We start from the raw sequence: 17,254 nt of genomic DNA, 5'->3' as shown, positions 1-17,254 counted from the left end.
ATCTATAAATAAAACATTTCTCCATTATCTGTGTGGCCCGACACCATATAACCATAACTACAATGAGTTGAGTGCATCTATAAATAAAACATTTCTCCATTATCTGTGTGGCCCGACACCATATAACCATAACTACAATGAGTTGAGTGCATCTATAAATAAAACATTTCTCCATTATCTGTGTGGCCCGACACCATATAACCATAACTACAATAAGCTGAGTGCATCTATAAATAAAACATTTCTCCATTATCTGTGTGGCCCGACACCATATAACCATAACTACAATGAGTTGAGTGCATCTATAAATAAAACATTTCTCCATTATCTGTGTGGCCCGACACCATATAACCATAACTACAATGAGTTGAGTGCATCTATAAATAAAACATTTCTCCATTATCTGTGTGGCCCGACACCATATAACCATAACTACAATGAGTTGAGTGCATCTATAAATAAAACATTTCTCCATTATCTGTGTGGCCCGACACCATATAACCATAACTACAATGAGTTGAGTGCATCTATAAATAAAACATTTCTCCATTATCTGTGTGGCCCGACACCATATAACCATAACTACAATGAGTTGAGTGCATCTATAAATAAAACATTTCTCCATTATCTGTGTGGCCCGACACCATATAACCATAACTACAATGAGTTGAGTGCATCTATAAATAAAACATTTCTCCATTATCTGTGTGGCCCGACACCATATAACCATAACTACAATGAGTTGAGTGCATCTATAAATAAAACATTTCTCCATTATCTGTGTGGCCCGACACCATATAACCATAACTACAATGAGTTGAGTGCATCTATAAATAAAACATTTCTCCATTATCTGTGTGGCCCGACACCATATAACCATAACTACAATGAGTTGAGTGCATCTATAAATAAAACATTTCTCCATTATCTGTGTGGCCCGACACCATATAACCATAACTACAATGAGTTGAGTGCATCTATAAATAAAACATTTCTCCATTATCTGTGTGGCCCGACACCATATAACCATAACTACAATGAGTTGAGTGCATCTATAAATAAAACATTTCTCCATTATCTGTGTGGCCCGACACCATATAACCATAACTACAATGAGTTGAGTGCATCTATAAATAAAACATTTCTCCATTATCTGTGTGGCCCGACACCATATAACCATAACTACAATGAGTTGAGTGCATCTATAAATAAAACATTTCTCCATTATCTGTGTGGCCCGACACCATATAACCATAACTACAATGAGTTGAGTGCATCTATAAATAAAACATTTCTCCATTATCTGTGTGGCCCGACACCATATAACCATAACTACAATGAGTTGAGTGCATCTATAAATAAAACATTTCTCCATTATCTGTGTGGCCCGACACCATATAACCATAACTACAATGAGTTGAGTGCATCTATAAATAAAACATTTCTCCATTATCTGTGTGGCCCGACACCATATAACCATAACTACAATGAGTTGAGTGCATCTATAAATAAAACATTTCTCCATTATCTGTGTGGCCCGACACCATATAACCATAACTACAATGAGTTGAGTGCATCTATAAATAAAACATTTCTCCATTATCTGTGTGGCCCGACACCATATAACCATAACTACAATGAGTTGAGTGCATCTATAAATAAAACATTTCTCCATTATCTGTGTGGCCCGACACCATATAACCATAACTACAATGAGTTGAGTGCATCTATAAAAATAAAACATTTGAGTGCATCTATAAATAAAACATTTCCTTCCTTCCTTCCTTATTATTATTTTTTTTTTTCAAAAAAAAATCAATGTGTACAAGGGAAAATCAAGATTATATGGAGTGATATATTTTATTCACATAAATAATAACACACATGCTATAAATAGAGCATTGTAAAATCAATAATTTGACGTGTTATCTTTTTTAGCCTTGCTTGAAGACACTAATAACATACATGCAATTACACACGGTACCAGCAATACCATGCTTTAATCAAAACGTGTACCTGAATCTTCTTCCTTGTAAGTACAGAAAAAACTATGTAAATATGTATAAAATCACAATTAAAAATAAGTTTTATTACAAGAGGAATGTAACAATGTCTAGCATGCAAGAGTGTAACACAGATTGGTGAATTAATGTGTCAAGTATTATCTTGCCATCAATAATATTATTAATTATTTTACAAGCACTTTGCTCCAGCATGGGGGCATACCTAAGCTAAAATAACTTGACAGTGGGGCATTAAATTGTTTTTATTAAATACAACAAGAATCAGGGCACTGCAAATAGGGTTTTTCTCAAGTTAGATAAAAAGGGCACTTCCAAACTAAAATGGGGACATTTTTATATTTTTTAAAGGTATGGGGGGGCAATTGCCTCCCCATCTCATCACCCAAGTTAACAACCATGTCCAAAACTGTAATATCAACTAACGTCATTATTCAATATTAACCGCTCTTTGTATTTCCATCAATAGATCAGACATTTTCAAATATAATACTGAGTCAAGGAGACATTTCGTCTGTAAATAGACATTAAAATATTGATCAATCACGTTTAACCTTTAGTGTGCTATTTAGAAGCACAATCCACCCACCCTGAAAAAAAATAATAAAAAGAGTGAGAAAATAAGCCTGAGTCCAAATCAGATCTTCCAAGTAGTTTTGACTTGCCACTAGCATGTGTCTGGTATCAATTTGAATGTTATTTAAAATATACTTAACAAACCAATACAATGGCAACACCAAGTGCTGAACCTCTCCCCCCTCCCCCGAAACCCCCTACCCAAAACAACCAAGAATAGGCATGGGCAAAACTTAAATTAAAGTCCAGATTTAAACCTAATAAATACAAGACAATAATAAAAATAAGCTGTATGTTTATTCATATCCCAATTCATATGAAACAGCAGACATTAAACAAACAACTCCTCTTTCCCAGTCCACATGATAATAAAACCCTCAATCTATAAATAGATCTGAAACAAAAACAGTTTTTACTATTCAAAATGATTTACACTTGAAAACAGTTACTGTTTGGAATAGTTGCTCTCCTCATACCCCTGTATGCAGATACAATCCATGCTTCTGTCTTTATAAAATATCACAGTTTACACTGGTATGTCGGTGCAGACGACACATTTACAAGAATTCTGCAAGTCTGGGATCCTGCCTTAGTTTCTTGTCCAACATCATGTACTTCTCTGGCGCACTTTCCTTGTGTCTGAAACCACAAAAAGGCAAACTCAGCATTCACATTCACTAACTCATACCCTCACATCCATGCTGTATAATATGCAAGGTCTTAAGGCTGCCATCTCAAGAATATTTAATAATTTAGAGAGAAAGAGACAGTACCCTTTTAACATGCCCCTATACCAACTAAAGTTTCGGGCATGTCCATCCCGGGCCCGACCTCTGGATAGCCAGTCGTCTGGTCCGAGACAGAACACTAATGGACAATTTAGAATTTTATACGAAATGTGGGAGTGGGATTGTAATAATATTATGTTATATTTTTAGAAAGTACAAGAGAAAAAACATTATAATAATTTAGAATAGAACATCAGCTTTTCTTTTCTCATACCATTCCATTCTTAATGACATATTATACATTGCTAAATTCCCCGAAAATTGGAAAGCAATTGTTATAATACCAAACAAAGAAAATAATATTTGGAAATACACAAAAATCAATATAATAATTTTGTCTTTATTGTGACCCGTCTTCAATCACTTTCTGTTTTTTAAGGAATGATAGCAGTCACCTTTTTTGAGCAACATCATCGAACCAAAAACAAAAAATTCAATTAAAACACAAAATAGCAGAAAGTTTGTAATTATACCTGGTTAAATCTATTCATGGTGGCATTACCTTAAAACAAATATTTTACGGTTGCATATTATTTAAATTTATCTGTGGGTAGTACATATTAAATAAAATGCCTTTCTCCTATTTCCTGTCCCACATTCACACTTAGGTGATGATTTCTAGAAACACCATTGTGCTTATATATAGACATGTACCTGCATATTTATCTACAACAGTCGAAACAATGAGTATTTAGATAATACACAAGTCAAATGACTGAAAATAGACAAGAATAACTAACAATACACAGACATATTAAATATAACAATGAAATAAATGGTTTTCCTTAAAGGGACAGACCCTAGTTTCAACCCGTGAAAATTAAAAGTTTAGTTAATCTACAAACCTGAAACACATTTGGATAGTTACAATTGAGTGAAACATGAATCTGTGACTTTGAAATGGTGAAATACTCTCTGAAAACAGACTAAAACTTGACTCCATAACTGTTACTTCTCAGACGCATGTGCGTTTTTAAAAATATAAGAAATGCATTTTGTGATATTAAAAACACCAGGATGACCAAAGACACATTGAATGTACGGAAATTGATAACCTAAACCATAAAATCTAGTAAAAGTATGATTTCAGTTATCAGAAATGGCTATAATAGTAAAAAATATACCTTAGTGTTTAAAAACTAGGGTATGTCCCTTTAAGATATTCAAAAGCCCATTGTCACTGTATAAAATGCACTTACTAATCACTGTCATAACATACGGTACTTATTCTTTAACAGAAGCATGTATGTGCTCAATGCTCAGAACACAATAGCTACAGGTAACCAAGCTGCTTCTAGCTTAGCTACCATCAGTTTTAAATGCCATACCAGTAAGAAATTGTTATACTCTTCAAAACAAAGTAGGGGAACTCTAATAAGAATTTACAATTGCCAAAATTGTAAGGTATATTAGCTGTGGGGAATGGTTATATGATAACAGTGAATTAATTGGGCAAACATTACAACTGGTAGTTCAGTGTTATAGATGGTTTTATGACCACCAAAGATCTTGATCTTGAAGTACAATTGGAGTCAGAAGTGAAATTAGAAAGTTGACATTTTTTATTTATCAGTAAATCGCAAATTCAAACAATAAAAATGACTAAAAACAAAACAATAACAACTGTATGATCAACAGAATGAAAATGATTGACAGAAATAATATTCCACAGTGATTAATCGACCTTCCTGGACAGGGCTAAAAATTTGGCTTTTTTTTGCGAGAATCCATGTGCATAAAAATTCTCATGGAAGCAGTCCACAGGAATTCTCCGATTCTGAACATTTTCAGAGAAGTACTTGATCAACAGTGTTAGTATATAGAATTATGTGTCATATGCTACTAACTGTATATGGATTAGTGTACTGGTATATAAAACAACCCTTACTATTTACTGGAAAGAACAACCAATTTGTCAATAACAGTGTGTATCCAATTTTAAAGCAAAAAAAACAACTAAACAAAACAAAAACAAACAAAAATGTTTTTTTACCAAAAGTTTTTTGAGTGGCTGGATCCATTTTTCTTTACAGTCAGTTTTTTTAGGTGTCTTAGCAACCCCAAATTCAACCAGCAAACGTTTGGCTAACGTTCACGAACTAATTTATTGGTTCCCAACATGGCCATTTAGTTTACTGTGAAGTGCATCAACCAGTCTACCGGACGTTTCTCCACTCGGTCTGACTGAACGCAGCCCAGGTTACTTTTCGAAGATTGTTTATTCGTAAAAAGCACATGGAATACTTTTGCCGATGAATTTTGCACATTGGTTCAATGTTTGTATGGATATTACTGAAGTACATTTCTGCTACCGACAAAAAAATTATTGATTAAAAAGAGCAGGTAATTCAAGGTTAGGAACATAATATCAGCGAATTAACATAGAAATGTTTGATGTATTACTAAATTTGGCACACTAAATTACATTGTACTGTCTATTGTTATTATGTAAGAACTGAACAAACATGTTCCTTTCAGTTCTCTTCGTTAGAAATTTGGTTCATAGAAATGGACCAACAACCGCTTGGCTCCAGGCCAGACTAGTCTCAATAAACCACTGTTTCAAACATGCACAGATTAGAATGTATGCAACACTTTTGAAGCCAGTTTAAACTGAAGCTTGATAACCAGACTATTTTTTATTTTATTTAATTTTTTAAAATTTTGTAACGTTTTACTCACTGATTATTCAATTTAATAAATTTGTGGAAATATTTCATGCAAATTCAAACAGATTCGGATGTTTTATGCTTGCGCGAATCCTGGTGCGAATCGAATTCGGAGATTCGTGCAAATTTTTAGCCCTGCTGGAAATTGTCAAAATCGAGAATGTACGGGACAACTGTGTGATGCATGTGCAAACTATGGACTGTGTTTCGGTGTGTTGATAAATAGATCCTCAACGTTCTTTACTAGGGTGTCTGTGGTCAAAACATATGTTCGGTCTAAAAGTTGATATTAACATTAATATTTCAGGTTCCCCTACATTTTTTGAAGAGTATATTTTGACAAAGATGTACAAGCCAGGTCTTCAACCTGTATGAGTATCAGTGCTATCACAGCAGATACCTTACTTCACTGAACATTTGATGAATATATATGCTTAAAAACACATGCACTGTTATTTAAATACAGAACCGGTGCATTTAAGAAAGCCATATTATTAAAAGGGCATTAATGTTTGTGACGGGCGGGACATAGCCCTGTGGTAAAGCGTTCGCTTGATGCGTGGTTGGTCTAGGATCGATCTCCGTCAGTGGATCCATTGGGCTATTTCTCGTTCCAGCCAGTGCTCCACAAATGGTGTAACAAAGGCTGTGGTATGTGCTATCCTGTCTGTGGGATGGTGCATATAAAAGATCCCTTGCTACTAATGGAAAAATGTAGCGTGTTTCCTCTCTATGACTGTGTCAAAATTACCATATGTTTGACATCCAATAGCCGATGATTAATAAATCAATGTGCATTAGTGGTGTCGTTAAACAAAACAAACCGATTTGGTATTAGTTCATACCTGACTGCATTGTATCATACCGATTTGATGTTTTGTCAAAAGTAGTACCTACATAAACACGAATATCGCTTCTGTTTGATTTGTCTTACTGAATATGCAATGTCAGAGCGACCAAAAAAAAACCCAGCAACATATCAAACTCTCCTTAGAACATAAAGTGAAATTAATCAAGGAATTTTCATCAAATCCTCTATGTAAACAGAAAGATTTAGCTTTGAAATTCAAGATCGATCAATCCATTTTGTTTATCTTGATTTTCATTGGTTTCTTAGAAACACAAATATCTTTTAGGTTTATACCAATCACTAAAGCAAGCATTGCTTAGACTTGCTTTCACAGATGTCTTACGCATAGTCCAAACATTTGGTGAATATGATGTTTTATTTACGTTGTCATTTTGTAATCACTATATCACAAGAACTGTAACTCTGGACGAAATCTGTCTATTTCATCAGTCCCATGTGAATCCAGTTTAGACAGAGTCCACTGTACATGTGTATATATATATTTAAAACCAAAGGTCTTTGTCTAAAAACCATCCACTTCAAAAGAACAAAGTTAACAGAAGATAAAACTTAATGTTTAGTTTATTGTATATAACTAGACTTCTTTAGGAATATAAGGGAAGCAGTGTACCGATACTATTATATATTTCTTTAAATGTCTGTAAGATATTTGATATTTCTAGATTTATTACTTCGAATTTACACAACTTGTTGAGTTTGCTTAGAAATACACCAACGAACGTTGGTTTTATTGTTACACATTTAATTTTACTGATGCTGTACTAGCCAAGCTCTTGCTATATTCTTTGTTTCAATTATGCTGAACAGCAATAATTATAGACAATAAAATATAGACTAATTCCATAGTGGCTGGTGTTACACATACATGTACAGCCAATTTTTGAACTTTTAATACCTGTGTTTTTATCAATACCCCACAAACATGTCTTCCTGTTAGGTTCATACAGAGCTATAGCTGTGGGTGAGAATTTCTCTTGCCAATTTTACATGTATCTATTAAACTTCAAAAATAGTAAAAACCCAGTTATTTTTCTAACAAAATATCAACTATTACATGAAATTATTTTACCAAATTAAAATAAAATTTGTTAAGTGTTTTTAAAATGTGCAATTAAAAAAATGTTTGCTAATGCCAGAGCTAGCCTTTTTCAAATCATTATCAGATTACCATAAGCTATTCAATTCATGACATTATCATATTACCATAAGCTACTCAATTCATCATATTACCATAAGCTACTCAATTAATGAAATTATCATATTACCATAATCTACTCAATTCATGACATTATTATAACTCATGTGATGTTGATACCAATATAACTCAACTGACAGCCAAAAGAAGCCCTGTCAGTGGCTACTAATGAAAAAAATAAGCAGGTTTCCTCTCAAAGACTACATTTCAGAATTACAAAATATTTGACATCCAATAGCCAATGATAATAATAAATCAATAGGCTTTAGTAATGTTGTTAAACAAAACAAAATTGACCCCAAACAATGCGACTGAAGTGCCCCCAAACAATGTGACTGCAGTGACCCCAAACGAAAAGACTGCAATGACCCCAAACAATGCGACTGCTGTGACCCCAAACAATGCGACTGCAGTGACCCCAAACAATGCGACTGCAGTGACCCCAAACAATGTGACTGCAGTGCCCCCAAACAATACGACTGCAGTGACCTCAAACGAAAAGACTGCAATGACCCCAAACAATGCGACTGCAGTGACCCCAAAACAATGCGACTGCAGTGACGCCTAACAATGCGACTGCAGTGACCCCAAACAATGTGACTGCAGTGCCCTCAAGCAATGCGACTGCAGTGACCCCAAATAATGCGACTGCAGTGACCAGAGACAATGCGACTGCAGTGCCCCCAAACAATGCGACTGCAGTGCCCCCAAACAATGCAACTGCAGTGACCTGAGATAATGCGACTGCAGTGACCCGAAACAATGCGACTGCAGTGATCCCAAACAATGTGACTGCAGTGCCCCCAAACAATGCGACTGCAGTGCAACTGACCTGTTGAGCCTCATCTCGAGGATGTGTATCCTGAACATGGCCTCGCTGCAGTAGTTGAGGTACTCCTCCTCGTCGTCCTTCTGCATGGACACCTGGTTCTGCTGGTACCATGCCTGCTTCTTCTGCAGCTCCTGGGTCTCCTGCAGTGAATCAGTCAATGGTTAACAACAATACAGCACAAAGGACAATGGGAGAAAGGGAGCAAGGCTCGAAAATTACAAGAAGCAAGAGGCTGTCGCCACTAAAATATAAAATATGCTTTTTGATAATCATACTGTTTCCCTTAGAATAGGGGTTTTTTTCCCCTTGTTAAAGACAAACAATTAATTAAAATAAATATAAATGTAATTAATATTCTTGCTTTTACAAGTGAATGACAAAATATATAACAGTGATACTTTATTAACTAATAATAAATTTTCTGAATTTTTTACAAAGGCAATTTTAGAATTAATTATTGAAAAAGGCTTGTTTAATCTCAGGACAGCATGACGCTGATTAAGGCAGATGGTGCTACACTGCTGAACTAGAGAAATCGCTATAATCAGGTTTGAGAGCAGCTTTTGCTTTCCATGATAAAGAATATATATCATTACCTGTATTCTAATACTGATTCTCAATTTCTAGCTTTTGGTTCAAGATTAACATTTGACAAACAACGATTGCTTCTCGCTCTATAACTTGAATTACAAGCCTTGGGGTGTCAGACAAATGCATATGAATGAATCAAAGTCACTACAATTTTTTGAAGAAACAATTGAGTAAGATAATTGTGTGCAGGAAATTATGCAGGGGGTCTAGACTGTGGTAAGAGACATTTCCTAGGGGGTTTAAGCCATGTCCACTACAAAATATATTTTTAAAAAACAACTAAAAACAAACATTTGCTTACAGTCGGGGTGGGGCTGGAGGGATATCAACCCAAAAAAACTTCCCACCTACAGAGGCACCTGGTAAGAATCAATCACAATGGTCAATTCAAACAATTAGTGCAAAATCAAACTACACCTAAACAAACCCATGAAATATTAAACCTACAGATCCAACATTTAAAAAACAAAAAATCCCAATATAGAATGAAAAAATATATATTTATAAATATCATAGGTCAATACTTATTACAAAACATTTAGAAGACACATGTGATTGTGTGCTGTATTTACATCTTTGAAATGTCTGAGTATCCTTTTAACACAAACAAACTTTTAGGTGTAAATTCATTTTACTTACCTTTTCAAATCTTGCTTGAATCAGATTGGCTTTGTCTATGAGCCGCTGTTTGAGGTCAGCCAGACAGTCTTCCTTCAGTTTGTAGGCCTGCATGCGAGTGATTTTCTCAGGATCGCCGATCTGTGCCAAGAATGGGGCTAAGTAATCAATCTCCATTTCTTGTTTTCGCATTTTTTCTGCTTCCTTCTGATGCTCCTGTAAATTCAAACAAACATAGTATGTAAGGGTTTCGCAATCGTTTTCATACCTGAAGTTCACATTTCCAAAACACATGACAAATCACATTGATGATTGATGAAAATTTCTATGTTCGCACTCAAATAAAAGTTCACAAATACATATCACAACACGCAAAGGTATACAAATTCGTAAAGTACATCGATTCAAAGTACATAAACTTAAACACATGAATTCCACAAATATGTGAAAACATTAAGGGCCACATAATTCTCAAACCGCACGTCGCACATCGTTCGAAAAAGCCAACGACTACTCGACTTCCCCCAAGGGACGCAACTCGCATACATGTAAAGTTTAGAACTGATTACAAATATGTTAAAATGAGGATGGACTAGTACTGGGGTTTATTCTGACATAGGACGAGCAGGAAGGAAGGAAATGTTTTATTTAATGACTCAACACATTTTATTTATGGTTATATGGCATCAGACATGTGGTTAAGGACCACACAGATTTAGAGAGAGGAAACCTGCTGTCGCCACTTCATGGGCTACTCTTTTCGATTAGTAGCAAGGGATCTTTTATATCTAGTCTAGGACTAGCAGGTAAAGATTACAAAGCAACAAAACATTTGTTTAACAACATCACTAGAGTACACTAATTTATTAATCATTGGCTATTGGATGTCAAACATTGTGGTAATTTTGACATATAGTCTTAGAGAGGAAACATTTTTCCATTAGTAGCAATGGATCTGTTATATCCACCATCCCACAGACAGGATAACACATACCACGGCCTTTGATATACCAGTCGTGGTGCACTGGCTGGAACAATACATAGCAACAAATATCTTGCAGATATACAAAAGGAACATTTTGTTCAGTATTGCAATATGATTCACTAATTAAAATTTGTAAACAAAATGTTTCCTGATACATCTGCTGATTGGTAAAGATCTTAACATTGTAAAGAAACATGAGTAAATTGCCATGAACATCAAACTTGATCTGTAACAGTACATAATAAAGCTATACACAAAATTTAAGCTCAGTATCTTGAGGCACTGTGGAGAAAGCCTGGAAAACAAATTTTCATATCTCCTAAATCCAAGGGCCATAACGCTGTTCAGAATGGGTATATCTCGCTATGGAAGTCAAACTTGATGTATAACAGTATATAATAAACCTATATACAAAATGTCTTGAAACATTGTGAAAAAAAATGGTCTACAAAACTGTATATGGGACAGATAGAAAGACAGGCAGGTAGAAGACAGGAGGATGGAGACGAAACCTATAGTCCCCTATAGAAATGGGAATTATTTTAAACTGTGTAATAATTAGTGACGTTAACATATTTAAGTAAAGGTACTTACCACTTCTCGTCTGTGTTTTTTAGCCTTCTCATTGCGGTCTGTATCATAAACGGATATCTCCAGCTCCGAGACACTTTCTTCATTTGTTCGCTCGTCCAGTATTTCAACCACCTGTAAAGGAACAAGCAGAAATATACACTCAAGATCTTCCATTGGCTATTGGAAGGAAGCAAGCAAAATGTTTAATTCACTGATGCACTCAATACATTTTATTGACGGTTATATGGCATAGGATGTCAAACACTTGGTAATTTTGACATATAGTATTAGAGAGGAAACCCGCTATATTTTTCCATTAGTACCAAGGGTTCTTTTATATGCATCACCCCACATACAGGATAGCACAAACCACGGCTTTTGATATATCAGTCGTAGTAAACTGGCTAGATCGAGAAATAGCTCAATGTGCCCACCGACAGTGATCGATTTAGACTGGTCGTGCTTCAAGCGAGCACTTTATCACTGGGCTACATCCCGTCCGAAATGGAAAATATGTGAATTATAAGATGCTATAAATATGAAGAAAAGCGAACTTGTGTAACTACATACCTCTTCCTCTGATTCACGGAATTTCTCTCGTGCTGTTTCTTCAGCCTTCAGCAAGTTGACCAGAGTCATGTACAGATCAAGCTGTTTCCCTGGACCAGCGTCTGGGTCCACCTGTCAAACACATTAGTACATTAGTTAGTGGTAGAGTTGCAATTTGATCATCGATCATCGGTTATAATCAGCTGGCACCAACTAATCAATCAGTCTGATTTATATGAAGACATTAAGAAGGAATTGAAAATAAGTACCATGCTCTTGTTGTCATGTTCACCCTATAAATGGTTAATTTTACCTTTAATAACCATTTAACAGGGCTAGCTCTGGGTAAGCAGAACATTTTGACATATTATCTATTAGACTTCAAAAATTTAAACGTGGTTATTTTTTTTTAACAAAATATCAATTATTACATGAAATTATTTCGCTAAATTAAAATAACATTTGCTAATTGTTTTAGATATTTGCAATTGGTGATATAACGTATATATTTTAATTCAAATAGTTCCTAACTGACTGTACTGACAAGTTGATAATAAACAATTACAGACCTGGAAGGTTTGGTGCATTTCGTTTGCCCAGGCCAAGATGGCTCCCTTCTCGTCCCAGTTGGGTGGCTTGACGAACTCCCTGGTGGACGACGCTATCCGTGAGTCCTCCGTGTGGTAGGTGATCTGGATCTTGTCTTCAGACACCAGAAACACCATCTCTGCAATGTCATTGTTAGCAGGCTGACTCTTGTTTCTGTGGAATTTCAGAACCATTTTCTATAGGGAGAAAAACAAAAAACAGAAACAAACATTATTGATAGTACTAACTCAAAATGAAGATAAGAAAGTCATATAATAAATACAGATCATCATATACATTGGAGGGCTGGAAATAGTGGCCTGTGAAAAGCGAAAGGCAGTCTATTGTTAGACCTACAGGTAGGTCTACATGTAGCATAACACGACTGGTATATCAAAGGTCTGTGGTATGTGCTATCCTGTCTATGGGATGGTGCATATAAAAGATCCCTTGCTACTAATGGAAAAATGTATCAGGTTTGCTTTCTTAGACTATAAGTCAAAATTACCAAATGTTTGACATACAATAGCCAATGATTAATAAATTAACGTGTTCTAGTGGTGTCGTTAAAATAATAATAATAATAATAATCATCTGCTAAAACCAAAATAAATCATACTACAGTGAAACACCCTGAGCCCTCAGTAAAGCAGACTTCCCTCAAAATCAGACGTTTTTCAGTCCTTTATTAAATATCAGTATAAACAGTACTTCTCTAAACCAGATACCCCTAAAAAACAGACTTTTTACTTGGTTCTATGGGTGTCCAGTTTAGAAGAGTTTCACTTTATAATATTGAGGCCTGACAGATGGAACTGGCTATGGTCCATTCATTAAAAAATTGAGAGAAGGGTTCTGTTCGTGATAGTTGATGGTTCATGAGAAAGACGTGGATGTGATGACAAAAAATAGGTTAGGTAAAATTAGATTTGTGTGAGCAATTTAACACGTGAATAAAATGATCATTCTCACATTTTTCAAAGGCCTGTGACATATTCAGGTTGGTTTGAAATCCAGCACTTCTCATCCATTACAATTTGCGGAACTAAAATCAATTGATATTAAGTTTCGGTTTTGGCGAGGTTTTGTTTTTGCTTATATAAACTACTTTTGCCTCAGCCTTTGTTTCTCCCAAATCATAATGGATATATTTATAACTAACAATGGTTGCACTAAATGGTAAAATTAATAAGCGACAACATAAATAACTTTTCTCATTAATATTTAATGTAAGAATGACTACAGATTTAAGTTTTGAAAATCAAGAAGGTCATTGCATTTTAGAAGACTGTTATTTTTACTCTAGCTGTGAACAAATAAAGTATCTACAGATGAGACTTTGTTTCACATCTGACATTCCAAAACAGCTGTTCATAAACTGGTAGACATCATTAAAAATCAGTAGTCAATACAGGATCTCAAACTCCAGTAATGAACTGCCAACCAGCAATTACAAGTACTTTTTAAATGTATAGAGAACATCCCATGCTGTGTGACTTCTGTTTGCCTTTGAGCAACAGTATACATTATTTTTTAGTATACAAAAATGAGGACTCAATCTTGATATAGTGATAGGGATATTGTCATGGTCTGGGATGGGTTTTTTTTTTTTTTTTTTTTTTTTTTTTTTTTTTTTTCATGTGCTTCTTTTCCGACGCCATATAACCGTAAATAAAATGTGTTGAGTGCATCGTTAAACAAAACACTTCCTTCCTACACTTCATGTGCTTCTTTTGGCAATAAATGGCTTTTTATAATTTCCTGATTGGCCTAACTGACAAAAATCATACTGTATATGTCCATATATGTTTTATTCATGTGACTCACTGATGCTTTTTCTCATACAATCTTGGTTACAATCATAGGTTTATCATTATTTTAAATGTGTTTCAATTTGCTGCCTTTTTTCTACAGTAAATGTAAATACATTTTTAGAATTTCCTTACTGGCCTCTGACAAAAAACACATTGTAGAGGTCCATGAATGTTTTATTCATTCAACATAACTGATGCTTTTCTTGCACTGTGTGCAGATTTTACCCCACTTTCTGAGCAAAGACAATGCCAACAGCTGGAGGATAAAGAAGTGTAAATTGAGCGATAATCACTGGGCTCAGCACTTCCTTCTGAGAATAGACTGCAGAGAGGAGAAAAACAAGATCTGCTATTCAAAAACAAGGCAATTATTCGACAAAATTAATGGACAGCAAAGCCAAGCTGAAAATACAAGGATGTGCCGACAGCGAGTGCGCGAGAGTGACGTCAACTGAAGCAGGAATAATGTGGCATGATGGCCATACTTAGACACCCTCCAGCCACGGCAGCAATGCCAGACAATAATGAACAAACAGAATGGACATGACTTGATGGCTCATGTGTAAAGAGCTGGATATATACACCATGTTCCTGACTTTTTGTTTTTGGATGCAATAAAACCACCAGTCTTCCCATATTGTCCACGGAACATTTTGTTTTCAAAATCTTGATTAGTGGTATTCCTAGTCAATTAAAAATTGATTAGAAACTACTGCTTAATGTTTCGAAATTGTACAGTAATCTCTGAAACTTGCGTAGCGAATCGCGATGTGATGCTGAACAAAATGTTTCCTGTTGTCCCCATTCATGATTATGATGATGATATGAAATTTTGCATTTAGTAATCTCGAGATAAGATTTGAAAAAAAATTAGGCAGTTAAGTGCTGGATGAATTTGCAGGTGATTTATAACACACTCTGAAAAAACTCTACATGACTACGTATTTGTAGATATGACAAAAAGAGACTATTTCAAGTACCAATATATAGTGATGTAAGAGGAGCAATGACCTTTAAAAAGCATCACTCAGAAATGGAACCTTAAGAAATGGTATCACTTATTTGTCTGATTGTCATCATCTTCAGCCAGCCAAGTCATCTCATGTCAAATGAGTCAAAACACCAATTATTTTAAAGTAACTGGTGCACTGTGGCACTCTAAAATTGCCCAGCTCTCTAAGTAAGTCAGTCTGAAGTTTTAGCAGTGTGATTCATATCTGACTGAAATATTTAGTAACAAAACGAAAATGTGAGCATGCATAAGCCAATGATTGGTGCTGTACTGAGGTAAACATTATTACCCAGTAATGTACTCAACACCACTGGTGGTTCAGGCAAGTCTATCGTAGGCACAAGAAGCAAGCTATGACAAACTGAAGGGAAAGAAATATTTGTTTTATGACATCATGGGTCACTTTTACACTTTAAACTATGGCTAATTGGTTTCTCACATATGGTTATTTTGACACCAGGAGAGAGGGAGAATGGGAGGAAGGAGATTTTGAGATGGTGAGGAAGAGAGAGAGAGAGAGAGAGAAGTAACAAAGAAATTGAGAGAGACAGAAACAAGACAAAAATTATTGATTGTGACAGATCTGAGAAAGAGATGGATGGATTGACCCACAAAATATGACTCACACTTACACACAATACCAGTCAGTAGACCAGAAAATGATTCACTTAAAACAAATCTCTTGACAGCAGCAACATTTTTGTTAGCATTATCAAATCTCCACTCATTTCCTTTCAAGAAATGAGGGACAGAAATACACTGCGTATCACACATGACTTTGGATGGTGGTTAAAAATAATTGACAAGTAGAAATAGAATATTTCTTTCATTCTTGAAAAGAACCAATTTCCTTTTTACCGAGATGTCATAACAAATCAATTACATACAAAAGCCTGCAGCAGTTTGGCTTCACGTCTACAATAACCTACGTGTAGTTAAAAAAGTAAGAGATTGTGATAAATGTAAATAGATGTACACTATTTATGAAACAAATTTCATACTGTATTCTTCTCCAGGAAAAAGTTTAAGTTTATTTTGTTTATTGACACCACAAAGTTTAAAGTTTGTTTTTGTTTAACAATACCACCAGAACACACTGACTGATTAATTAACCATCGACTATTGGATGTCAAACATTTGGTAATTCTGACTCGTAGTCATCAGAGGAAACCCGCTACACTTTTCCATTAGCAGCAAGGAATCTTTTATATGCACTTTTCCACAGACAGGAAACCACATACCACGACCTTTGACCAGTTGTGATGCACTGGTTGGCTGAGGTGGTTTAATTGATCCTGTGACAAGCACCTCAGGCGAGCACTCAACCAGCTGGGTTAAATCCTGCCCAAACACCACCACCACAAGAGTACACTGATTGGTTCATCATGGAGGTTGGATACCAAACATTTGATGTACAGTCTTAGTTGAGAGCAAACCTTTCTACATTTTTTCATTTGCAGTATCAGATATTTTTATATGCACCATCCCACAGACAGGATAGCACATATCATGGAATTTTATATACCAGTCGTGCTGCACTGATTGGAATAACAAATAGCTCAATCACCGACA

At 35.2% G+C, this 17,254-nt stretch overlaps 1 protein-coding gene across 1 annotated transcript in view; it reads right to left on the bottom strand.

Moving 5' to 3' along the window:
- Positions 1–1,846: 1,846 nt before the first annotated feature.
- LOC121369921 (dynein regulatory complex subunit 7-like) overlaps positions 1,847–17,254 on the bottom strand; it is a 32,353-nt gene continuing 16,945 nt past the window's right edge. The window contains exons 12-17 of the mRNA XM_041495002.1: positions 12,838–13,053; positions 12,290–12,400; positions 11,741–11,851; positions 10,183–10,377; positions 8,953–9,092; positions 1,847–3,236 (exon numbers count right to left, since the gene is read on the bottom strand). Of these exons, the coding sequence (XP_041350936.1) occupies positions 3,155–3,236; positions 8,953–9,092; positions 10,183–10,377; positions 11,741–11,851; positions 12,290–12,400; positions 12,838–13,053 (855 nt within the window). The 3' untranslated portion in view covers positions 1,847–3,154. The remainder of the gene's footprint in view (positions 3,237–8,952; positions 9,093–10,182; positions 10,378–11,740; positions 11,852–12,289; positions 12,401–12,837; positions 13,054–17,254) is intronic.

The sequence above is a fragment of the Gigantopelta aegis genome, chromosome 4 (assembly GCF_016097555.1).
Source record: "Gigantopelta aegis isolate Gae_Host chromosome 4, Gae_host_genome, whole genome shotgun sequence".
Lineage (NCBI taxonomy): Eukaryota > Metazoa > Mollusca > Gastropoda > Neomphalida > Peltospiridae > Gigantopelta > Gigantopelta aegis.
The sequence above is the reverse complement of the archived record's forward strand: the minus strand, read 5'-3'. Positions and strand labels throughout refer to the sequence as shown.